Raw genomic sequence first — 26,299 nt, forward strand, 5'->3', positions numbered from 1 at the left:
AAGAGTTCATTAGGAACCTGCATTCCTGTAGATCTGTGAAATACATCATTGCAATTATGTTTTTTGCAATTGATTGGAATCCAAGCTTTTTGATGTACTTCCATCAGTTTATTAATGAATTAATCCATGATATGTAGTATATCAGTGTGGCATATCTGCAGCATGTAAACTACGAAACTCCTCTCACTGCTGCTGTTATGTTTAACAAAACGTTGCCCACTTTCAGCTCTACGTGAACCTAGCAATATCGAAGTGGTTTTATGCTTCTTTCATTATTTGCATTCTGTGCTGTTGTGAAAACTTGGTGCACTTCAAGCATCCTATAGATGGTAACTCGGTGCTTGGTATTAAAACCACCCAGGCACTCAGTATTTAAACACAAACTGAGCTAAAGTGCTTGTTGGTGCAGTTTGTCCTGCCTTTCGCATTTTGTGATCTATTAGGTTTATTTTCAGATAAATGTTTTGTTTCTGAAACCTGTGTCCATATCACAAAAAGCTGTTTTTTGCTTATTTCTCCTTATTCTTAGCAGTCTGTCCCCCAACCATATGTGGGGCAGATGTGAAGCAAATTAAAACTACAAACCCAAAGAGTAAATGAACAGAGCTTCACTATTCCAGATAATGAATTATCTTTGAATTTAGCAACAAATGTAATTGAAAATCCCAAAAATACACCAGTTATGTTTTCAACCTTATGAAATAGAGGAAAAGCAAGGCTGCAGACGAGCACACATGCATCAAGCACTGGGGTACCCTCGGCTACTGTGCTCCCCAAGATCCCTGTTCAGTGCTGCGATCGGCTACTGTACTCCCCAAGATCCCTGTTCAGTGCTGCTCCCTTGGGTGAGGTGGCAAGAAAAATGGCTACACACAAGGGTTTGATGCGAGCTACAGAGAGTGGTGTATTGATATTCTGGTGGTTAGACACTGGTAGCAATAGCCCAGGCAGATGCAAGTGAACCGGTTTCAGCTCACAGCCTGGGAATGTAATGTCTCTTGCCTTGTACTGGACTTCCCCTTCCTGACAGCACACTTTGTCCTTTCATGTTGGTTTTTCTACTGTACACAAACGCCTTTCCTGTGCTTAATTGCGCCACATCTTTCGCCGGTGATTTTAGTACTAATGCGCTAGAGGTCCCCATTGCACGTGTGTACTGCCTCTGAGCAATGCAGCACATTGCAGAGCTACATCAACAGTGCTGTGAGATAGAACTCCCCTGGCCAGGCACCCCCTGCATGCATGGACCTGTCTTCAAGGTATCCACAAGCACAGTTATATGGAGGCCTGGTTACGGACCTAAGTTCTCGGTTTCCGTGATCTTGCTGTTGTATTTAAGTATGCGGCAAAATAGTTTTCATGTTTTTGGGTTTGTGTTACTAATGATTGCTGTTTTATATGTGCACATTCAACAAAAGTGATTTATTCATTGGGCTGATTCCTAAATCTCATTCTTTTATTACACAGGAAAATGTTGGAACAAAATTCCCTATTTAAATGCCAGTTTAGGCTAACAAGTTATGAGTAACGAAAATATTAGACAATTAGGAGAACAAAAGTTGGACCAGGAAGTGTTTTAAAAAAATAAATAAAAAAAATGTATTTTTGATGGATACTACCAACCGTAAATGAGTCACCTTGAGAAGATCCCCAGGTGCCAGACTGGATCAAGAAACTTCTCCACAGCAGTGCTCCTGTGCGCTAGTAGGTTGCGCTGTGTGGCTCGACGTTGACTTTGATTTGTCCGGAAGTGACAAACAGAGCCACATATAAGCATTGCCCCTGCGCGCTGTCAGTTCCTTTCACTTTATGCCTTTGAACGTGAATCTGGATCTCTTCTCCCCTCTTTCCTTGTTGGTTTGACAAGATTGTTTTCCTTCAAAAATTCTCAACCAGTGTGCAAGGGAACTGTGTCCCCTCTAAAAACCACAGGATTTCAATCATGCCCGGGCTGTTGCACCCGGATGCGTGCGACGGACCTGTAGGAGGTAGGCCTTTACTATGTGAGGTAGAGACATGAATCAAAGTTGTGAGGAATGTGCCCTCGTGAATCCAAAGGTGGTTTGAGAATGTGCAGCTAAGCTAGATAGCTGTCCACGTCCCACGATCACTCGAAGCTAAGAGGTGCTCCCGTGGTCATTCCCGTGACAGGGCCTCATCGAAGTCTTTGGGTAAGTCCAAATCCAAGCCTAAGAGGAAATCCAAGAATGCCAAGCAAGGCTCATCCCCATTCTGCCTCTTATGTGCAGGTAATTTGCAAAGGCATCAGCGTGCTGCTCACTTGCTCTCGATCCACTAAGGAGCGGATTCCACAATTGGTCCTGACCTACCTAGAGTTCCCTGAGTCATTGGCGATGCTGCAACAAATCCAGGTCTTTAGGGAAGCCATTTTGTGCATCTTTGGAACGCTTCCAGTTCCATCTGGTGCACCTTAAGGCCCAAAGGATCTGCAGGGGCTTCCAGTCTAGTTACCGCTGACAGATCCATCCTCAGTGCTATGTGTATCTCTCAAACCTGCCTCAGGTTCCTCATCTGCTTCAGTGCCAACTTCCACTTGGTGCCGAAATCAATAGTGGTCACTAACTTCTCTTTGTGTACCCCTTCTCCCCCAAATTATGATAACAGTCCATACATGGACCTACAGGAAGCCAGTGGGCTGTATATCTTCCCTGATTTCCTTATGGATACACCTTGTGACAGGTCTCGCCTGCCTGGTGAGAAAGCAGGTTTGGTCCTGGAATGCTTTAAGGAGAGCCACATCAAAGCAGGTTCCTAGGGCCTCTCGGCGCTTCCCAGGATCTTTCCCCAGCAATTTCATCCCTTTTCTAAGATATCCCAGAGAATTGATGTGCGGGCAGTGCCAAGACTCCCAAATCCCTGCAGCAGGCACCCCAGTCCTTTGAGTCAACGATTGGGTTCAGGTAGACAATGTGCAGATCCAGAACAATGATCATCCTAGTCCCCCCCAACCCTGCGGCATCAGCCTCGAAGCTGCTTTAGTTGCCCTTAGAGGCACCTGCGCCCTCTTTCCCCCAGGCCCTGTGGGAGGTTGGATCCAACACCTTCTCCGAAGGATAACACCTGAGAGATGGGTCTCCAGATCGTTCAATGGCGCTGTTCCCTTCCATTCCATTTTTGATCCACTTATTGGCCATTTTGTTGCAGGAAGAGCAGGCTTTCTTGTCAAAAGGCCATAGAGAATGTATCAGCCTCAGAAATATGCAATGGGTATTCCAGCTATTTTCTCGCCCTGAAGGAGGGCAGAGACATTTGTTCTATTTGAAATCTCTGCCCTCTAAACACCTTCTTGCAGAAACATTTGCTGAAGATGTTCACACTGGCCCAGGTCGTGTCTGCTCTGTATCCAGGCATCTGGATGATTGCCTTGGACCTGCAGGATGCGTGTTTTCATGTACCTGTCCCAAGCCTCAAAATCTACTCGCAAGCCCTACTCAGGGCAAACTATTTTTAGGGTCTACTGGCCCATTCTGGAGAGAGCTTGAGTTGGCAAAGAACAGGTGTTCTGCTTATCCAGAAAGCGAGTGATCAATAAAGATGCCTTTGTCTTGTTTTTATTTTATCTCTGCTGTGCGTTCAAAGAACAGGTCAGCTTATGTGTTCTTACAGATTCTCTTATTTTATCCTGGAGACTGGTGCTTACTTTTCTTTCTCTGACTTCAAAATTAGAGGATTTTGTAAAGTGAAGCGTCTGACAATCGTGCTGGAGGTCAAGGAATGTGAAATGAAAGAATGTAGGATGCCAGTTTTGTTTTTCTAACACATTTAACTAGCTTGTAAATTAACTGTGCAGATCACAATATATAAGCAGTTAAGCACATTTTTAATTCTGAAATGTATGGGGACAGATTATAATAGGACCAAAAAATATAACACTTGATGGCAAATGATAAATATTTGCTGAAACCAGATTTGCACACACTATTGTTTGTATGCTATATAGTTTTATCAGTAAAACCGATGTCAGTGGGGAAAAAGTGTGGCAATTTCAGTGGAGAATGTGCTGTCTGTAAATGACCATGCTTTACCACATCAGTAATATGCTTATTAAAAGTAAGAGTTTTTATACCTGAACTGAGAAACATTGATGCCTCTGCCCTGATGAAAATGCTATTGGAGAACGAAACTGGAAATTCAGGGGTCATGTGTACCCTATATGTGAGCTAGATTCTTATTATACATGGGGCAAAGGTTTAGTCTATTAAATCAAACAAAATATTTTTTTAAAGCAAACCTGTTGAACTCACATATTTGAAGGTGCTATCATATGTGATCATGAAGAGAAAAGTGACTCCGCAAAGTAAAATATTTGTCTGGGATCACACAATTTAAGACCCTTTTATGGGTAAACGCATTACAGTTAGGTCCAGTGAATTATTCAAGTCACTAGACCTGCTGGTCTGGTAACATTTTTATGTTTTGTCCAGGCAAGAGTCAGCAGTCCCACACACATTACTTGCAGTTCAGGATGGGCTAGGAGCATTTTAAATTTCATGTCCTCCCTTTTGGCCTCACCATTGACCCACCGGTGTTCATTAAAGTGATGGTGGTGGCCACAGCACACCTTGGAGGTGGGGGGATGCGAGTGTTCTCCCTACCTTAATGACTGGATTTTGACGGCTCGCCAGAGTCTGTTGTCTACCACCTACAAACCTCCTGACACAATTTGGGTTCACAATCAACATGTCAAAATTACACTGGACTCCTTTGCAGAGACTCCCTTTCATTGAAGCCAATTTGGATATGCGTTGTTCAGAGCCTTCGCACAGTCACAAGGAACCCAGAACATTTTAGCTAAGACCCTGATGTTTCAGCCTTGGTTCTTGGTCTCATGGAGCGTGGTTCTGAGACTTCTTGGCCTCCTAGATCCTGCATGTCATCTATGCCCAGGGCCCCTAAAATTATGTGGCAGGGTTGAGTAAGTTCTGCAGCAAGAAAGGCCAAATTGTGTACACATTTTGTGATGGTATTTTTCATTATTTTTTAATTTTTACACTTGTTAGCACTGTCTAGGCATCGGTTGCACCTCATTAATTTCAGTTTAACACCGAAATATAGCAATAAGCAAAAGAAAGGTGACCAGTACAACTTTGCAAGGGGCCTGCCACTGTACAGCAACTTGTATCAGTGCATTTTTAGTAACTTTTGAACCGTTTGACTTAAAAACACATATTTTTTTTGTTAAAATCAGATGATTATGCGGCAGATAATGGATTATATGGCAAATGTGGCACATTATGCACAAATCGCTGCAGCAGCACAATAGCATAATTCTGGTGGCCCTGACTATGCCAGATGGAATTTGTGTGCTCTGCAGTGGAATCGGAAGTCTGTTGGTCCAGCTCCAAGGGAAATTGTTGGAATTCTATCCATTTTAGAGGACACTGCAAAAGGTCTGTAGTGGTAGCTGTTTGACCGCAGTTGGATCAGCGGTGACCCCTCGCTGTTTCCCATCCAGAGCTGATGGTGGTGACAGATTGAGTTGCTACTCTGTTGATGAGGTAATCTGGAAAGGTGGAGTTCAGAGGAGGCTAATCTCTGGAGGAAACCAGATTCCTCAAAATTTGAGCTGTGGGCTTTTCGCCTACTCTAATGGACTTCCTACTGTCCATCAAAGGGACGCTGGTACAGGTCCCTAGAGACCACACACCACCACTTGTAGACTGCAACAAGCAGGGCAGGGTGAAGTCCTGGATCCTGTGCCAGGAGGCTCTACGTCTCTGGAGAGGGTTTTGACATCAGGGTATTTCACTGGTTGTGAACCACCTAAAGGGATCGTTGAAGTCCAAGGAGGACTAGCTTATCCACCAGCACCTGGCAGATCATGAATAGTAATTGCACCCTGAGGTGGCACAGGTTGTCTTCCAACAATGGGAAGAACCCTGGATGTATTTTTACTTTTTACGCCATTAAGAATGCACAATATTCACACTTTGCTGGCTGGAGTTCACTGGACAGCTCTCTATGGGCGAAGCATCCCTGCTATCGTAGAGCACAGGACTTCTATATGTCTTTCTGCTTCTTCATCTCATGCACGGAGTTCGGAAGATCAGGAACCACTGGGCCCACGTCATCCTTGTGACTAACGATTGGACCAGGAGGATGGTACCTAGAATTTCTGGGAATGAGCTTCTGTCTCCCAGTCAGGCTTCTGCAGGATTTTCTGTCAGAACTGGGCAGTGGCTTCACCCGGGCCTGTGCAATCTACACCTTCAAGCTTGGCAACTGAAGTGGCAGTTGACTGCAGATGATCTCTCTCCTGGGGTTGACTGTTACCCTTGCTGCAATTCACCACTCTACAAAGTCCATTTGAGCCGGACACTGGGACACATCTGACCTGGTTTGGTGTAACACAGACCCCTTGCAACCCAAACTTTCGGTTCTTACTGTTTTTGTCTTTGGCCCAGCAGGGACCTGGAGTGGGCAAAATTAAAGGTTATTTGTCGGTGGTCTTATGTTTGCGGGAAAAGCAATTCTTGTGTAAATCACATTTTGTGATGTTTTTAAAAGGTTTAATGTACATTTCTTCCTGAACCCTTTAGGGTGCCCCAGAGGGATCGCAGTTTGACTCTGCTCATGTGTACTTCCGTTTAGTTGATGCACAGCTGCTCGTTGCCTTTTCTGACTCTGAAAACTGTGTACCTTGTTGCAATTACCTCAGCTTGTTGTGTGAGCGAACTTCAGGCTCTCTGTGCATCTGCTGTACCCCCCCTTTTTCCTTCAGACAAACTGGTGATGAGGGCCAAGGCGGCCTTTTGCCAAGTTGCAACTTCTTTTTATGTTGGGCAGTCAATCTCCCGCCCAACATTCTTAGTTCCGCCTCATCCCTCGAAAGAGGAGAAACTTAATCAGCTGAACCCTGGAAGAGCCTTGAGCTTTTTCATCGAATGGTCCTTAGACAATCTGGCGGATGATCAGCTTTTTGTGGGGTTCTCTGGGGCAAAGTAAGGTTTTGCAGAAAAATACTTTGTCAAGGGGGGGAGGGGGGTTTCCAGGCCAGCGCTTAATTTGAGCTGGTGGTTTTCAGTGCAGGGCACCAGCATTTATCTTTTGGGGCCGGCACTTATTTTTCTGCCTCAAGCATTTACTGCGAGCAAAAGCCTCATATGGGAAAGACGAAAGAAGAGAAAGACGAAAAAGCGTCACAAAGGGAGAAAGCTGCAAGAGTGAGCTGAAGGGGCAGGAAGTGGTTGTAAATGGATTAGATGTCTGAGATGGCTTCAGGATTACGCTGTCTCAGTATTCCGCACTTGCAAATTTAATTGCAGCAGCCTCGTGTTTCAGGGGAGGGTTTTGGTCACTGGCACGTTTTTATTTACAAATTAAGCACTAAGTGGGATTGTCCTTTGCATTAATGTCTGCTGTGCACTGGCAAGGGAGCAGACTCCAGGAGGATTGAGGGTTTATTCCACCAGGGCCAAGGCTGCCACCACTACATTGACAAGCGGGGAATGCCTGTCCTTGACATCTATCAGACTGTGATGTGGGCGTCAATGCACATGTTCATGAAGCACTTCTTCCGTCACTGCCAGGTCTGACGGGAAGGCGTTTTCAGATGTTGGTCTGGGCACTTTCCACAGACCCTTGGCCTTGGGAGGTTCTGCTTTGGTATTGATTTTAAAGATGAGGAATCTACGGTTATAAGTATTAATCAGAATAAGCTACTTAACTTTGTAACGCTCTTTCGGGGGGTAATGTATGTAACTGAAGCTTCCTCACTGGCCTTCTTTCTAAGGAATGGTCTCTTTTTCCACCTAAAACGTTCCCAAGCTGTAGATCTGTGCTATGATCGGCTTCTGAGCTCCGTTTCAGACGGCACAGCCGGCCAAGAAAGAAACTGATGCCACTGCACGGGAGTGGTGCTTATAGGCAGCTCCATTTGTCACTTCCAGATGGAAAAAAGTCAACCAGGTGCTGCACGGCCTCACCTACTGGCGTGCGGGAGCGCAGCTGTAAAGTTACTGGAATCAGCCTGGTGTCGGGGGATAGTCTCAAGGTTAGGAATCTGCGGTTAGATAAAATATCCACCAGAAAGAGCATTACTGAAGGTTTGTAACTTGTTCAGTCTTAAATACCGATGCCAGTGTGTAGTTGAAACATACAGATTCAATTTCAGTGACATGGCTAGATGGGCACACTTGGTCAATCACCCATTTTCTAAAGTTCTACTTCTAGTAGGGACAACTTTACTACTTACATGCGCCCATCAACAGACCTAGCGCAGCACCGGAGTAAATTTTCTTTATGCTGCTTCAGTGGCTCTGTTTTGTGGGGCTGCCCTGTCCTAGGTTAACCAGAGACCATTGGGTTTCAGGCTGTGCCATCAGGGTACATGTTGGACATGCAGCTATACTATTGACGTTGCACAATGGCGGCCTTGACAAGGGATGTGCAGCTGGTTTGGTGCACCCAGCCATTCTTGTGAATGACCGAGTGCAGGTTACGAGGAGAAACATTTCTTGGCATCTGTCGTCAACCTGCTTCCACTTTTAGGTCAAGGTGGCCACATGTCAGTCTGAACGTGTTTAGGTACCCAGTTGTGCACTTGGAGAAGGAGTAGAAGCGACCAACACCCACTGAGCACAACACTCTACGTGCAGAGACTTTCAGTGCCATTGTGTTAGTGACTGGTTTGGAGAATAAGCCCTGTCTGTATCCGACTGCTAGCTTGGGTATCCCTCTAGGCTGTCGGATCCTGGTCTACTCTCTGCCAGGGATGCTGCTGCATCAGGAGCCTGACCTGCACCCACACAAGTGGAGTTTGCACTTTTGCAAGATGGATGCCATGTGTAAACAGTCATTCAAGAATCCGTGTCAAGCATCATTTGTCAATACGATCATCAAGTTCTATGCGGCCTCATGCAGGAGCACCATAAGAAAGTGTTTAGTGTTCTGGAGCGATTACTTCAGGGTACTGGTGAAAAATGCTTGTGTAATCTTAAAATTGACATTAAAATGAAACAATACTACATTCCAGAAGGCTGCTGCAAGATAACTAGGCAACACTGTGGGTGTCGTTCACTAACAAAGGTACCCGGCTTAGAAAAGTTGTGGTTGGCACAGGCAGGTGTGCCCCTGACAGCAATGATCACTGCTGAGGAATTGATTGGTAATGCTTGACCACCAAGAGCCAGGTGTATTTTGTGCAATGTGTCCACCTTATGTATTGTTTCCTGTCTCCCATCCTCCACCTCACCTGTTTCCCAGCCACATGTACAGATTTTACCCGACCCACCATCTGCAAGTCAGGCAAGTCCGGCATGACACTGTATCAGATACTAAATTGTGAGATTAACAAAATACTTTCATGTAGAGGGGCCTTTCACCCAGACTTTGCAAAGCAGAGTAATCAATGAAGTATGACATTTAGTATAAAAGTGAAATATGTGTGTGTGTGTGTATATATATATATATATATATATATATATATATATATATATATATATATATATATATATATATATATATATATATATAGGATCGGTCCTATGATTAAGCATCGGTCATCCTCCATTTTATACGTACTCATGAAAGGTCTTCCGAAGTGTAAATTTTGGTTGGTTCGTTAGAATTTTCTAGTTATCAGGGAGCTAACTCAACAGACCCCCCAACTTGTGTTCTTGCAAAAACCATTAAGTGATTTTATTGGAGTTTAGACTAAATAAACCTTTGCATGTTCTTATGAAAGCTACTGATGTGTTTATTTTCCCAGAAGACGTACTGTGTTTTATGGAATGGTTGGCCGGACTTCACTTCAAAGTTGTGGTAACAATGTGTAGTTGCAGATCTTGGAGCGCGACAACCTGGATTGTAATCCAGTGTGTGGCTGTAGACTTATGGCTTTGAGCTGTCCCCACACCTGAAGTTGTATATCTGTATTGTAAATGTTTAAATATCAACAGCAGTTTGCCTTCTGGTACCGCCTCATTTAAATGCCACTCCCCCAATCATGGGTATTTCTAATCCAGTCGTAACCAGACCCCATATTCATGTCATTTATGAGATGATCCAGCTACAAAACAAAAAAATTGAAAGAGCTCTGCAGCTCCATGGAGAGAAGCTCCTCGTTTTCTCACTGCTCCCTTTGACTCCATTCCTTATTTTAATGTTCTTGTGAAGTCAGTCTTCAGAATCTAGAACCACCTGATGCCATGGAAGGTAGTCTATGCAATAGAATGAGCAGTGTGCCACAATGTGATCCCCTGCACGGTACAGCTTCCAGCAGCTCCAGCCTAGGGCTACCTTTCCACCTTGGTGGTGGCCTCTTCCCGCGTTCATTCAACCGCATCCCCCTACAGGATTGTTCTGATCAAGAAGTTAGACCTGCTAAATATTTCTTAGCACTTTTTAAAACCTGGCACCAAAATGTTTATAGTTGGCAAGTAAAAGCAGTTTATTAAACTGTAGGGTGAAATGTCTACGTGTCATGCGTAGCATAGGGCAATCTGCAACTCTGGAGCTCTTTGGGACGACAAGGTTTGTCGTCTAGGCCAGACCAATGTTCTGATTGAACTCCCAAACTTAGGTGTACCAGTCTGCCACCCTGAGGAGCTCCGCCGGGCTGTTGGCGGAGTCTGTAGTGATGAAGACTTTCAAGTACTGTGTGGGATTTGAGTTGCAGCCTGCACTGCAACTCAAACCTTATGAAGTCTGGGCTTCCAGTGGCTTTAAACCAGTGGTGCCTGTAGTACCTTCTGTGTTAGTACTGGTTATTGCAACCTCCAGGATGAGTGAGCTATCTTAAGTTGTCTAAGACATCTTTCCTGTCTCTGATATGGCAGGTTCTATAGCTCACCGGTACTTACAAACCAGTGTAACTCCGACCTCTGTTCACTACAAATGCTGCATTTTCACTGGCTCGTAGCCAGCGTCCACCCAGTACCAACCCATCTATCATGACATCACTTTGCCTTCTTCCCATAACAGCTGCCTGTGAAGATCAGTGCTCAAAGAACTAGAGCGCTGACCTCGCTCGCAGAATGCGTCCGCACTGGGAAAGCTGCTACCGCAGAAGGCTGCTTTAGACTCCTTCCCTTCCTTCCACTGAAGGCTCAATAGATAAAATGGCTCTTATTTTTGCTGCTATAAGTTTCTGAAATTGAGTCCCCAAACAATAATTTCCAGGTGTTGGTATGCTATATTCAAACTGTTCCCTGTCTGTGGAATTTGTGTACTCTTTTTTTAGTTTTTGCCGTTTTAAAATAGCTTCTTCATTTTTTGTTTGATTACAATGCTAATTATTTTTAATTTGTAAAAAAATTAATTTTGAATATAGCAATTTCTAATGAATACAGACATTTTCATAGGGAATGCACACTTTAAATATGTTCATTTCCTTATGTTTAAGGTAGGGTGCACATTCATGCAGGGAGGTGCAACTACTGTCAAGGAAGTGGTGAAGTCTTTATTTAAAATCTGTTAGTAGCTTCCCACGCGTTCAAATGGAAGATTACAAAATTACCAAATTGGCAGAAGATGGGTATCCTGTGTAAACGGATGAGGGTGGGGAAGCTGGACTTGGATAGGGATCAATTTCTTGAGTATTTAAGGTTAGCGCTCTAGTCTTTTCAGTAGAACTTTTTGACGCAGCTAGAGTGGAACGTGGGAACCAGCCAGGGCTGGACTAGGAATTAAAAGCAGCCTGGTAAGTGCTGTCAGACAAGCCCCCATACTGCACGGAGCACTCGAGAGCTGCAAACTGGCCTGGCCCGTGCCAGGTGGGTTGGGGAGAGGGGGCTTCTCGTACGTCTTTTTGAAAAATTGAGATTATGCTTTTTTTTGTTTTTTGTTTTTTTATTTATTTTATTATTTTGCATTGTATATTAATAAATGTGATCACTTTTATGGCAAAGTGACTCATGGTTACTGTGCAGCATGATATTAACTAATAATGGGAACAAGGAAGAGTTCTCTGACTTTCTTCTGAGCGCAGCCTCTGCTGGAGGCTTTGTTTGAGAGACTGAACACAGGAGGTGTGCCTGTATAGTTCACTACCAATTTCCCTTTCACATATGTATGGTATTAGTGTTGTGTTTGTAAACCTTCATCCTCATCCCGCCTGGAGCTTCACACTTCATGCCCCTTCGCCAAACCATCACCTCACAGAGCTCCCATGGTTCTCAGGTGCATTCTTCAGTGGTTCGACCAGTCCAAGTTAATGTTTTGCATTCTGGCACATGTAGTCCTGTTTATTCAAAATTAAATCAAGACCACAATTCTTGAATGCCAAGGGCCCTACCTGGACCTGGGAGCAGTTGAGGTCTGCAGCACCTCTGTACTGATAAGGAGCAGGTGAGCGCCCACTGGTTCCAGTTAACACACTGTGGCCCCTTGAGACCCACAACTCAGAATGTGTGGCGTGGGGTAGTCCCATTGGTTTCTCCCAACCTCTGGTAATGAGGTGTATCTCTCTCATGGAATGCAGATGGGGTGAGGGGTATAGAACTAGCCCCCCTTACCACCTGCATCTTTGGCATAGGTCTAATTATAAATGTAGAAACAGGTGGTTGGTTTCAACGCTCATCCACTCACTAACCCTGGTGGCATCACTGCTGGAAGCGGGCAGAACTTTTCACTCATTTTGCTGCCATTTAAAAGCAACTTAAAAACTAATGGTTTTAAGGTGCGTGTGCTCTGATTGGATGTGCTTCATGGGCTATGTTCACCCTAAGTGGGAAGGGTATGCCCAAACGTGAGTCCCATAATTGATGTGCCACTGAGTTGAAGCTAGCCTGGCTGATGAGGGGTGGTACCCCGAAACAGGTCCCAGGATGCTTGTTTCCGGTCCAGGGAGGACCTGGCCTGGCAGTTAGGGCTGGACTGTTCCCATGAGGAGCAGGGTCAAGGCTCATTTGCATATGGCTGGGTCCAAATTGGGGTGGTGTGGTGAGCAAAAGTGCGATGGATTCAACCCAGGTCTGTGACTGGGGGTGAGTGTTTGAAAAAGTTCAGCACTCTGTCCATCATCTTGTTGTGTTGCTATGGATGTCCTTCAAAACCATTTCTTTTTGTATTTTTCTTAAATTACAGTGGGTGGAAACATGGTAAAAAGCACGCACAGTCTCTCTGGTGCACTGGCCTATGCAGCTCCACACCAGACGGACAGGCCTCCCTCCACCCCACAAAGCCCTAAAATAAGGTCTGCCAGGACTCTACCCAGCTAGGCTCTTCCTGCTTGCAGTCGCAGCAGCCACAATACATGCACAGCAGCGTTTTTCACAGTGTAAAATCACCTTAGATCTTGCCTCAAATCCTGAAATTAGTATACAGCCAACAAACGAGTTCTACTGTAGCTATAGACATTACAACTACTCTATTCCTTTTTGTAACCCTCAAAACCAGTGTTCACTGCAAAGCATTTAAATGAGACAATAGAACCTTGACACACAAACAAATCCAACAGGTATGCCACTGAAATATTCCCATGAAAAACATACTGTTTTAAAAAAAAAAAAAGCAACAGTAGCAGTATTATCCAAGGTGGAGGTCACTCCCAGTTATTGACCAGGGTGGGCTTGGGCTTCATCTTGGGATCCTCTGACTCCACTGTGGTCAACTTCTGGGAGTGCTCCCCTGCCCCTGGATATTGTTTAATTGACACCCCAGTGGCCCTTCTGGAGGTGCTCAGAGTGTCCATTGACTGTTCTACTGTCTTTAGCCTTTCCACCTTCTTCAGGTGTCCATGCTAATGTGCTTAAGCTCAATGATCAGTGGCTTTTAAAAGATGCCTCCCTATCCGGGTTATCTGCCGGACACACCGATTGTGGACAAAAGGGTTGGTAGCGCTTCTTCCAGAGCGGTGGCCTAGTTCAGGAACTATGATTTGCCTGGATCAGATTTTGAACGCTGCAGCTATCCTTTTAACAATACTTCCACAACTGTTATACTTGTTATAGTTTCAACACAATAGTTGAAATTCTGTGAGTCTTCTTGGAACGGAAGAAAGGGAGTGTGGGTTGTAACATTAGAAACCACCATACTGTAGTAAGTGTTCTCTTCCTTCATACTGCCCTTGTTTCTACACCTCTGCTGTCCATGCTTGAGCATCTTTGTAGTAGATGGCACCTCTGTAGTCTAGGTGGTACGGGGCAAGTGCACATATGTGCTGGTGCCTTCATGCTCCAGCAAACAAGTTCTATCTGGAAACATTTTCTTAAACTGTTTTTATTGGCAACATGTTATTGGCAATTCCGCACACAAGTGATAACACAGGCACACTTGTGGGGGGAAAAAAGCAAAATACAATGTTGTGAACTATCTGGACACATGAGACATTCCATACATGTGAAAGGAAGGGACCACAATCACTTGTGGACTAGAACAAGTGGAATCATTACATTCAGTACTTTCTCTCTAAAATTTGAGTATTCATAGGGTCAGATGAGGCATTGATTCAGCTGCCCCTTTCTCCCATCAGTTGTCCTTCCATATACTGATCAGGCACTTAAAGTTCTTGATGAAGATGTTATGGTGTTGGATTTATGAATGTTATATGTTGCCCGAGCTATCTGTCTTGCCCTTGTCCGGTTCTTCTTTCTGCTGTCGTTTCTAGGTGCAACAAAGAACACAGTACTAACTTTAAATGTTTTGTTCCATCCTCTTGAAAGTATGTTCAGTAGCCTCCTCTTCTATAAAGCGGATCCCTTACCCATGTGCTTGCAGTTAAGCGGGGAGTGACTCTACAAACCACTCCTATTCAGACTAAGACTGAACTGTGACCCTCCCTTGTCTCCCCTATCCTAAACACTGCCCCCCCCCCCACACACACACACACACACACACACTCACCAAGTAAACTGGATGATATTCTATATGAAAGCCCTTTTTTTCTTCTTTTTTTTTTTTTGGGACCAAGTGCACATTCCTTCCTGTCAAACTTTTAGTGGAAGTTAAAAAGTTGATACAACCACACATTGCACCATTTTAAGAAGCATCTTCCACCCCCCTTGGTGTCGACTCAGCCTTCACAGATCTCTCCATTAAAAAAAACTGTAAAAGGAGTGCAAAATAAGACCTCCGGTCAGTGCAACCACAAACAGATTTCCAAGTTAAGACTCCTTGTCCTCTTCTATCCAGCCAGGTTCTCCCTTTGAATTTAACTTGGCTTTCATTTTGAGCTGATTGGGCATAATAAGGTAAGTGCTCATGTTGTGAGCTGCAAGGTGGTTCCATCTACACCCAGCTAACTAATTCCTCCTTCATCCATGGTTTAGACCATGGGAAGTTAAACATTCTCCTTTTTAGGTCGAGACTAGACAGCGCTTGTGCGGTCTTTTCGAGACATGCTGTATGTACTTTGTGGGCTTACAGTCCACCCACTGATTTTCATTTGTTTCAGTGCCCTTTGAAAATCATTGCTTTCAAGTGGGTATTAGTTCCTATTTGTCCCTTCTTTTTTAGGTCGAGCATTCGAGGCCTCTTGTATATACTTTAGTATATACTTCTTTGTGGGGTCTCTGCTTTTTCACTGGTTTGTTTCATTGCCTTAAAGTTCTTGCCTGCTAGTGGTCAATCTTTGCTCTTTGTCCCACCTTTTCCACAGTTGTACACTCCCCTGGAGCATGGCCTTAGTACTTGTACCCTTCCACTTGTGCCTATGTAGCATGTGCTTAGGGATTACTTTTTTCAAAGGCTAATAGCATTTGACCAGAGCACTGGATGTTTCAGTGGCTCCAGGCTGTTTCTGTTTACAGGGCTCTAGTCTATCATTCATTTTCATCTGCAGTCATGTGTGACTTTGTTTACTCCATTCACTACTCTCCCTGCCCATTTTCTGTTCTTGCATTTCAAATGCATGTTCCTTTTGTCTTTCTCTGTGAGCTCACGGCGTTGCTTTGAACCGGCCGCTTATGTCAACTGTTTTACGTTTTATTTTCAGTTTGTGTGGCAAGAAAAGACTAATATCTCTAACTCGAGCGAACGCGAAACCCACTGCAGTTCAAATGTTTGTTTTTGTATGGCACCCGGGACATGTCTTCCTGCTTTTATGAGCTAAAACATGTCCCGGATTTCAAAAACAAATCCTCGGCTACGCGTCTTGCAAATGGACCCGAGAAACATGAAACAGCTGGTCTGTTCCGCTGTCCTGCGCTCCGCTGCTCCCCCCTCCCGGCCTTTCGAATTCCATTGTGATTGAAAACCGGGTCCAACCCTGTAAATCTTGTTCACGTTTGTCTGAGCCCTTTGCGCTCCATGGCCACTGGCGGCTGACTTGAGTCAAGAAAATCGGAAATATGTGATAATCCGAGCACCTCGCAAAATGGATTAAAATACATGTATTTTTCATTGCCTCTTTACAGGGAGAGCGGTGGTCGAGCAAACACGAGATCATTGCACTTCAAATGCGCGTTTAATTTGTTTCCTGGTTGTTTATTTTGTTTCTGGGTAAAATGGGAAGGCTCTCCTTCGCTCAGCTGCTCCCCCTCCTTGCCTTTCGAATTCCATTGTGATTGAAAACAGGGTCCCACCCTGTAAATCTTGTTCACGTTTGTCTGTGCCCTTCGCGCTCCATGGCCACTGGCGGTTGACTTGTTGGTTTTGCTTTCTGAAATGAATCCCTCGCCAACAGAGGTCATAAATCGTTACTACCACAACAATTTTGTTCCCCAGAAAATACAGCGCGAACCCCCGCCACCCCCCCCCCCCATAAATTCTGATAAAAATCTGCTCTTTCTAGGCAGATGTCAAATGCATTTTACTTTTGGCTGGAGAATGAAATCCCTAACAGTGAAATACAAAAAAATAGAATATCTAATGAAAAAATGCACTACCACCGAAGGCATATACGAATTAGTTGTATAATTGCTTCTCTAAAACTGAGAAAATTAACGCAAAATACTCGACCCATTGCTATCCTTACTCGCTTAACATTGGAAATAAAAAGCAATTGGGAAAAATACGAGTTCGTTGGCATTAGTCAATAGCTTTCATCTGTTATTCATTAGAAAATAGTTGACCCCGCATAGTTAACTTTCAGAGTGTAACGCCAGAGATGCTTTTAAACATCATTTACTAGTCCTTGTTAATTCACTAATTCAATCGTTGGGCAGCTTGCAGAGCATCCTTCACTAAGAAAACACACGTATATTCTGCTTTGTAACAATGAAATTGATTGCAAATAAAATGTAATGTTGTTTTTGGTGCAGATGGCAGCAAATTCACAACGTTAAAGTAAGACAGACATATTTAATTGAACTACACAAATCGAAAAATAGATGCACCTATAGGAGGATAATGTGAGAAATAACAAAAATATATTATTACTAGCAGCTTGGTCTTATGGCATTGGTGTGCTGAAGCATCACTTCAGGAGGGCCACACTCCTGCTTACACAGACAGTATCAACCCTGAATCATCTTTCTGGGACTCACATGCCCCCGACTACCATTCATTTCATGTCCTTTTGGTAAATAAGTGCGTTGTAGGATGAGTTCATGGGATTAACCGATGCCCCAGGAGGGCTCATGAAACAGCATCAAACTGTAACCACCTCCTTGAATTGTTGTTTCAGGAAGCCTTGGTCTCTACGGCTCCACCAGAAGTGCTCATTACTGTCTGGGCAATGTATTCCCAGCAAGTATTCGGAATGGAATTAGCACTACATTTCATATTTATTTATATTAGAATGCTAAATGGTAACCTTTTAAATTTTTGCTACAGATAGAGGAAGAAAGTAAATGGAAGTGCATTAGTTAAATGCAGGACCACTGGAATTATGTGGCAGGAAAGGACCAAATTATGAGGCATGATTGACCAATTAATGTGGCAAGAAAGGTCCAATTATGCATATACAATGCGAGACCTATTGCATTGCAAATGCTCGTTTTGTTTATTCCCTCTCTTGGAGCAGGCCCCCAGAACTTGTACCCTTCCACTTGTGTGCATTCAGGCTTGCTTCTGTGGACTATTTTTTTCTTTTGTGTCTGCACAGTGGGAAGGCTCCCAGTTCCCACAGCTGCTCCCTCTGCTCCTCGATTTTGAACGTGATTGAAAACAAATGTCTCCTTTCATTTGAAGGTTTTTCAGCTTTGATGGTGGTTACAAGTTGAAAAAAACACAGCGCTTGACCGTTCTTTCATGCAAAATTATTACCTGTCCACTGCTGGCCGGCCGCTATTGGCTGCCAACAGGCTCCAATTGGAGGCGGTGCCAGCAGCCAGCTGAATGTAGTGTTCCAGGGCAGTGCATGCTGTGAAGGGAGCAGCAAGTGCTGCAGTAGATCAAACTGTGCCCCTTCAGCCAGAGCGGAGCCGTGCAAAGGGGGTGGCACTGCTGTTCTGATGAGGACGGGCATTGGGTGCTAGTGAGGTAGGTTCAATGTGACCTCCTGGTGATGATCTGCACCCTATGGTGTCCTTGTAGGGGTTTGGGGTATCACCACAGAACCAGAGCACAGGTAGGAGCTGTGGGGTGGACCGATCTACAGCCTAAGGGTTGTTTAATAAACAAAGCTGCCGGCCCTGTGTCCCGCCACTAGTTGGTGCCAGGGCACATGGGCTGCAAGTGCCTGGAACTGGCACGAGGCAGCCAGAGACAAACCATATTCATCCCCCGTAGGACTGGCCAAGGTTACTGCCCTCATCGCTACCACCTCACAACAACGCAATCTCCCCACTCCCCGCCACACCCCACCCCATTTAGAATTGGTCTTATGGTGAAACTGTCTCATGTGGGATTAAACTACAGTCCTGGCTTACATACTTTGGCACTATTTATCCATTGTTTTCTTCCCCTCCTTGGAGACATCTAAGCGTTTTTAATTCGACTAACCATGTGTATCAAATATGTGGACAATTGCTATTTGTTTTACTCCTGCCCCCTCCCACAAGACCCAGCGCAATCTGTGCTCCCTCCACACCTGGCCTTAGCGTCATGCCATAGGCCGCTTTTATTGATCACTTGGTCAAACTGTGATCCTGGGCAAATCGTTAATCAGCCATTTGTCCTGATACTCTGACGAACGTGGTAGCATTTAGAGGCAAAACCGAATGCCAGTCTTAAGCAGCACGATACGAAACTGGACCTTACACTGGCAGCTGCTGCTTACTCCACCACCCTCAAGTCCAAACGCCATCACAGGGTTAAGGTTTCCACCCCACCTACACCTGCACAGTAATGGAAGCTGTACATGTTTCTGCCTCTCAGTTCACTCTGCTGACCTAGGCTCCCTTAGCTGAGATCTCAGGGGAGGGAATGAACCTTTGCTCTATTTGTGAGTGAGTACTGAGGGGGCAAGGTGGAGTACAGCTGGTTTTCTGTCATTCAGTCTTCTAAGCATTGTATGGGTTTGTTGGTGATGTTTTACCAAATCCATTAAAACAATGACAGATAGCACCACAAATGGAACAACTAAGTGATCAACTCTCTACACTTTCCTCCATAAATGGTAAAATATATTCACCATTTTCAGCATTTTTAGAAAAAGTCAGGTAGCAGGGAGAATGTTGCAGTACCACTGTTAAACTTTTCTACTTTGTACCTGGCTGGTGACTATATTTTATTCTGAAATGTGTCTTTGACCAAGTACCACTGGCTGTTTTGTCCTACCTACAGCAGACATTTACTAATGGCCATCAACAGCCTCTGACATTTTCTGACTCTACTCTGTCATTTACTTTTCACGTCCTGACCTACCAATTGTTGGGGTGGCCTGTTCAAATCCAAGTGCAGAAATAGTATTTTAAAATAGTTTAAATCTATAGTGATTCACAGTTCATTTCAAGTTGCTGCAGTATAGCACGCAATACAAACATGCTTTATTCTCCCTTTAAAGTGAAGTGGTTATGCTCAATGGGTGCAATGTTCTGCCCCAAAGGCTAGCAAGCGCAGAAAGATTATTCTGTGACGGTGAAATGGAGAATCTCAAAGTGTGACAAGTGACCCCATTTCATTCCTCTGCTCTGATGGGCAAATGATCTCGGTTCTGCCAGCCAGTAGTTTCATTGGCAAAGACAGAGGATTTGTGCTTTAGAAATGCCTCTGCTCGCCCACTTAAGATGACATAGCTGATCCAGTTTCTTAGCTGTGGCGATGCACTGCTTTAGATTAGTAATGAGCAACATTTCCGCACTGATCCCTTTCCGATCTCTAGGGCCTTGCATAGTGTAGCTTATTGCATTTGTCTCCAACCTCTGGACATCCACAGGGGTCTTCCCTGCAGTTTTGACAGTGTGGGATGAGCTGCTTTAACATAACAATGGCAGCGTTGTGTGCTGATCCTATTAAGTCTTTCTGACAGCCTTAGATGTTGTGGATGTTTGTGTTCATCCCACATCAGAACTGTTGTGATCAACTGTCCTCCACTTTTGTGGCAGTGTGGGATGAGCTACTTTAGGTTGCATTCAGGGCTGTTTCTATCATCATTTTACTGGATATCTCTGGCCTTTGATATTGTGGTTCATGGACTTAATTTTTGCATTTGATCACCCCTGGTTGCGTCCTTCCACTCCTTTATGGCACTGTGAGATGAGATGTTACGTTGCCAATAAGTACAGTGTTTCCATGTTGATCCTACTGTATCTCCATATGAACTTTGATGTGGACGTGGCAGGCATCTCCTCCATCTAGATATCTGTGGTTGGGTCTGCCATAGAACTAAAGATGTGTATGCAGCGTTTCACAGTGGTTCTACGTCTTTCTCTGTGTACTTCAGTCCTGTATGTGAGTGTCTGGGCTTTGGCCTCTGCTCCAGCTCTGAAGATGGTTGATTCAATCCTCAGACGGAAGAGTGACGACATGAGTACAATGTATTTATGCTTCAGCAACGGTGTAAGAAATTGGATTATCTGGGGGTGACGACTGCCCATCTCAAGAAATTAAATACAGCTCTTGTCAGGGTGAACCCTCATAGGCACTATATTAATCCTCCTCCCACCTCCACAATAGCTATGGCACAGAGCAAAATTGCCAAGTGCCAATGATAGTCAAATGTCGTGGTAGACCGGTTTTGACACACCAACCAGGTTCAGAGATTTTACATTCTGTGTTAAGTCTCAACCACGAGTAGCCTTCTAAGCCCCCTGAGACCACAGGGCAGGCACTTACAGACTCACAGGATGTTAGACAAAGGCCAACTGCAGGGTCCAGTCCAGGTCCGATTGCTGCAGGTGAGTTGGGTACTTCCAGGAAAAGTTGTGCAGCATGTTGTCTCCCTGTAGTCACACAGGTGGTAGGCCAGCTAAATCTTGGAGTCTGCTTGTTGTCCTGGGTACAAGACGGAGCTGGTTCAGTCCTTTAGGGTGCCTATACAGTCAAACAGCAGATCCAGTCCTATTCTGATCTTCTCTCAGGTTCAGAGAGAGTTCAGAAGTGAGGACCATGAGGGTACTACATTTTATTCCAGGCACTAGCTAGTGGATGTGAATGACTCCTGGGCACACCCACAAAAATTGATATAATTTCCTAGGGGTTCTCGTACCTACTTTTGCAGCAGTTCATGTTTGCCTTACTGCTAACAGGCCCAAAATGCCATACCCTGGGCATTTTCAAGGTGGCAAAAGCCTTCTGCCACAAAACATGGGCTCTGAGGGTTGGGTGTGGGTTGAAGGAATACTATGGTAATATAAATTGTCTTCTCGCATCTAACACTAAAATCCAGTTCGAGGCACGTACTGCCCACAACAAACCCGAAGACAGAAGTCTGGTTGGACAAAAGCAGGGTCTTCTAGGAACCGACCGTAGATACACAAGAATTGTCTTGGCATCTTGTTCTCTCCCTTTCAAGTGTTACATTTGTCTCGAGACCTGTCAAGCTGGATTTGACACTGCAGTATCAAAAAGGCTGCCCATCCCTGCATCTCCAGCCCCATCCCTGCATATTATGTGAGGTTCATTAGTAGAGTCATCTGTGTATTCAGGCCAGCATGTTCTTTGTTCCTGGAAGGCTTTTCACACCTATTCAAGGCTGACCACAAGTTCAGAGATATGCTAATTCGCTACTGGCATCTTAGCCAGGTAGGTAAAGACTCACTTCTAAAAGTTGCTTTTCCTTAATATTTCAAATCTGACATGACTTTTTAATTGGACTTTTAATGACTAATCAGTTCAAATTTTCTAGCTGGTCCAGTTGTCAATATAGTGCTAGTATTTTAATCTGTAGTCTGGTTTTCTACACAGGACAACTAGATCAGCTGCAGTAAAAATAACGTTTAGGGCCTTGTCACTGTAGGGACATGGTTATATTGATTTTCTCCATGTCCTACTTTTAAATACCATGCACCCTACCTTGTGGGCTACAGCGCTGATGTAGGGGTGACTTGCTAATATTTAAAGACTGGTTTTTGCCCATCAAAAGGGTTTATTTTGACAGTTGGCATCACGTGCTTTGCACTGCTACAGCTAAGCTGCAGCGGTAGGTCTGAAGCCACGTTTGCACTGCCACTGTGGCGGATGATAAAGTGATGCAGCCAACTAGTGGCATTTAACGTCCACATCCTGGGTACATGTTGTGCCAAATACTAGGGACTTCTAGGCAAGGTAAATATACCAATTGGGTCTGACAATTCAACCATGTTTGAAGGGGGGTACATGCACTTTACTACTGGTTAGCGGGGGCAAAGTGCACAGAGTTCTAAAGACCACAGAAAACAGCATCCTGCACAAGGTGAAAAATCCAAGGCGAAAAGGCAGATTTCCTACAGATTGTGACTTGGGGCCTCATGTACAAAGCGGGTTGGAGTTACCAGCTCTGTCATTCACACAATTATAGGGTTTGGCTCTTCAAAAGGGCTTTTCTTCTTGTATTAAAGCCTTATAATGAGGCTGAAACTTGTAAAAGCACTATTACGAACCTTTCCAAACCTGGTTGCTCCTGTTCTATATCCAATTCGGAAAGGACTGTGTGAATGGTTTTCAACTGCAATTGCGGTCACAAACCATTGAGTTACCAACCACCGATTCGGAGTATCTATTGAGTCGCAAATAGGAAGGGGATGGGCTCTTAAAACCCATTCCCTTTTGTGTATCATGTTGGCAGCCTCGGAAGTAGATGGCTGCCTAGGAGACCAATAGCTCGACCTCCACCTTCCCCTGACACCCAGAAGTTTCCCACAGCGGAATATTTTTTAAATGGTATTTATTTATTTTTAATTTAAAGCAGTACCAGTTCTTTAAGGAAAGAGGCCTGCCATTTAAAAAAAAAAAAAAAAAAAAAAGAAAAAGCCATTTTGGAATACAATCACAGGGATGGTGGCCTGCAATAGACAGCAGACAACATTCCTGTGATTGTAGGTAATAGCTAGGAGTCGCAAATTGTTACCTGCCTAATGAATATTAATTAGTCCACTTCTGTGACTGCGAGTTTGCATCAACAATGCAAAGATTGAATTCTTCTGTCCACTCGGAATTCAATTTTAAATATGTACTTTATTCCTGCTCTAAACAGAAGTCTTTCCCTCGGACATTGCAGCTGTGAACTTTACCCAGATGGAGTAAATATCCACAACTGACAGGAAGGGTTTTTGTCAGGATCAGGAAACAAGAAGCTTACATATTTAAATGTAATTCAGGCTGAGTGGAAGAATATATTTTTTCTCCTGAAAATATTTGGTTTTGCTATTCATGGAAATATTCAACTACCTCAGACAGTGTTTAAAGCAGCAGTTACTTCAAGATGGCTCTTGGGCTTTAGAATCCAGGACATGCTTCACCTCTTTTTAGGGTCTTCTGTTTAAATCCCAAAGTTTGGCCTAGTAGAAAGCTTGTATTATATTTATTGTGCTGTACAGTTCTTAAGGGCTGTTTCTTAATAAAACTTTAATGAAAAGAGGGGCTTCCGCGGATTTTCCAGGGGAGCAAACCTGAAAGTTAAGGGAGGCTTTGAAACCCAACAGGAATACACAGATTAAGGTCATGTCTTTTATCTCCAAGGATGTGGACCTGTACCCTTGTTTTTTGCTGAGTGACACATTCTGTAGGTTTTGCTAACATTCAAGACGAAATCATTGATGGTGATTAACATTTTGAATAAACTCTTTTCACCTTTCTTTTGCGGCATAAATCCTCTAGTCCTGTTTCTTGGGTAATGGGTTTGAAAGTGGAAAAGACTGGATCATGCCACATTGTCTCCAGCAGCAAGTAGACATCACTGCAGTGGTCTCAGTATGGTCCACAAATGTTGGTTCCTGAACTAATCTGGCCGAAAATGATCATCAAAAAAGCCCTGTTGGCCAGAATCACTTGAAACCATAGGAAATTCCAGGAATGTTCAGGGCACCCCATCTAAAGTTGTAAATTAAAAAAAAAGCAATACTGTGGCCAAGATCTGTGCCCCAAACAATGGGGTATTCAGAATGTGTTTTCGTTGGCTGTCTCTGCAGTTCCCAGAATACAAATTTGATGATTCGCAACCTCCATCTGGCACAGTCGGATTGTGATTTTTGTCGTAGACCTCACTGTGTGATCAGATTCCCTGGGTGTGTCATGCCTCTGTCTGACTAGTCCAAATCTAGGCCCTATGCCACTCTGGTGATGCCAGCAACATCTTTGCTAGTTAGTGGACTCTATTGTGTTGGCTGGAACATGTTCTTTAAAGCTGTGGGTGAGTGGGGAAACACTTAGTGCTTACCTACCCTGTAGTTAGTATGTGTCAAAGCTCATGTCCAGCAAGCCTCGTTCAGGCCCAGTATCACAATGGCCTCTGTACCGCCAGAAGGGCTTCTTTGCTTCCCTAAAGCCCTTCTGTTGGTTTCATTGTGCCAGATCCAGAGGTTGTATGGGGGAAATCCAAAGGTGTAATTTACCATTAAAACACAACGTCCAGAGGTGGGTGTGAGGGAGGTCGCTGGGTGGTTGAGTGGATTGAGCTGTCCAGCAGCAGGTCTGCCTCTGACACGTCTCCTCCAACCCTCCCCTGATCTATGAAATGATATCTGGCTGAGAAGCTGTAAAACTAGATTCTTCATGAGACCATAAGCCTGACCTTGCTTCTTCCACTCCAATCCCCAAAAAGCCTGCATTTGATTGAGCATTATTTCCTGAGGGTGTAAAAAGGAAGTTTACAGTTGGTGAGCAATATAGTTGTAACTCTGCCTCCGCATGCATATACTGTCTCAGTCTGTGATGTGCACAAAAGATTGCGTTTGTTGCCGTGCTGTGAATGTTAGTGTGTAAGCTGTGGTCAGAACTTGGCCTACTTATGCCTACAAATAAGACCCTGTGTACAGAGTATGTTCTTTAAGTCCATGTGTTTGAGTTTCTTCCCAGCAGTGTTCTGGAGAGGTCAAGTCAAAAGTGGCGGCCAGCACAAATGGTTTACCCTGCGGCTCCAATCGTGGTTGTAGGTAGCCCAAAAGTCCAGCAGCGGGCTGATAATGGCCCTGAGGCCCTGGCCTAAGAATATTTCTAGTAGTTGTTTGTCGAACACCTCAGTAGCAAGATGTCTCTCACTGCCTTTTTCCTGTTCTGCAGCTGAACGCGACATCCAGTGCGAGCAGTATGTCCTGAAAGTGAGGACACTGGAAGCTCAGTGTGAGAAGTACAAGCGGAAGCTGCATCTTCTGGTGACTCGCTGCGAGTGCCAGGATTTGGAGCTGAGTTTACCATCCCCAGGCCTGGAAGGTGAACGACCACCAGAAACTGCATTCAAGGTGACCGAGTGTTCATTGGAGGCCCCTGGAAGGGACATGAAAAACTCACCAAGGAACCTCAGCCAGGAGGTTGAACAGCCACTGGAGAGCATGTCCAAGGTAGTGGAACAGTCTCTCCTGATCCTCAAAAGGGAAATGGAGAAGTCGCCCAAGGCCTGTTTCCAGGAGGGGCCACTGCCATCTGAGTGCTCAAGCAAGGTGGAGGACTGTTCTCTCAAGACCCCCGGCAAGGATATGGCGACGTCCTCAATAACTCACTGCAAAGGAGAGGCTTTAGCTCCAGGTGACCAGAAGTTGCTGCCAGTTTCAGAGCCACAAGGTAAGAGCAATATATTCTGGCCATTGTTTGTGCAGAAAGTTGTATTCAACAGCCAGATTAACTTGTCTTTTTCAAACAAAAATACTGACTTTTGTAGTCTTGTTTCCATGGTTGGCGTGCATCCTGTGCTGCTCACTCACTTCTTCCCCTTATGGTAGTATTGGTAGACCTCTTTCAAGTGTTGACAGTAGATGATACCTCCCGCTCCCCCACCAGGGTTGATGCCTGGACCCTTGGGTTTCCCATAAGCCACCCATTCTTTTGGTCTTCAGATGGAGGGGTTAGTTCCAGTCTTGGCTCTTTTGCTTTGTATGGAAATTGGTGCCTTGAAAGCCTTGTGGGCAAGGTGGTGGCCTTTGAGCTTATGCAGTAAAGCTCC

General features: G+C 44.5%; 1 protein-coding gene across 1 annotated transcript in view; it reads left to right on the plus strand.

The window, feature by feature from the left end:
- Window positions 1-26,299, plus strand: part of LOC138260930 (uro-adherence factor A-like) — a 312,276-nt gene that overhangs the window by 240,372 nt on the left and 45,605 nt on the right. The window contains exon 9 of the mRNA XM_069209459.1: window positions 25,423-25,920. Within this exon, the coding sequence (XP_069065560.1) occupies window positions 25,423-25,920 (498 nt within the window). The remainder of the gene's footprint in view (window positions 1-25,422; window positions 25,921-26,299) is intronic.

The sequence above is a fragment of the Pleurodeles waltl genome, chromosome 2_1, assembly GCF_031143425.1.
Source record: "Pleurodeles waltl isolate 20211129_DDA chromosome 2_1, aPleWal1.hap1.20221129, whole genome shotgun sequence".
NCBI lineage: Eukaryota > Metazoa > Chordata > Amphibia > Caudata > Salamandridae > Pleurodeles > Pleurodeles waltl.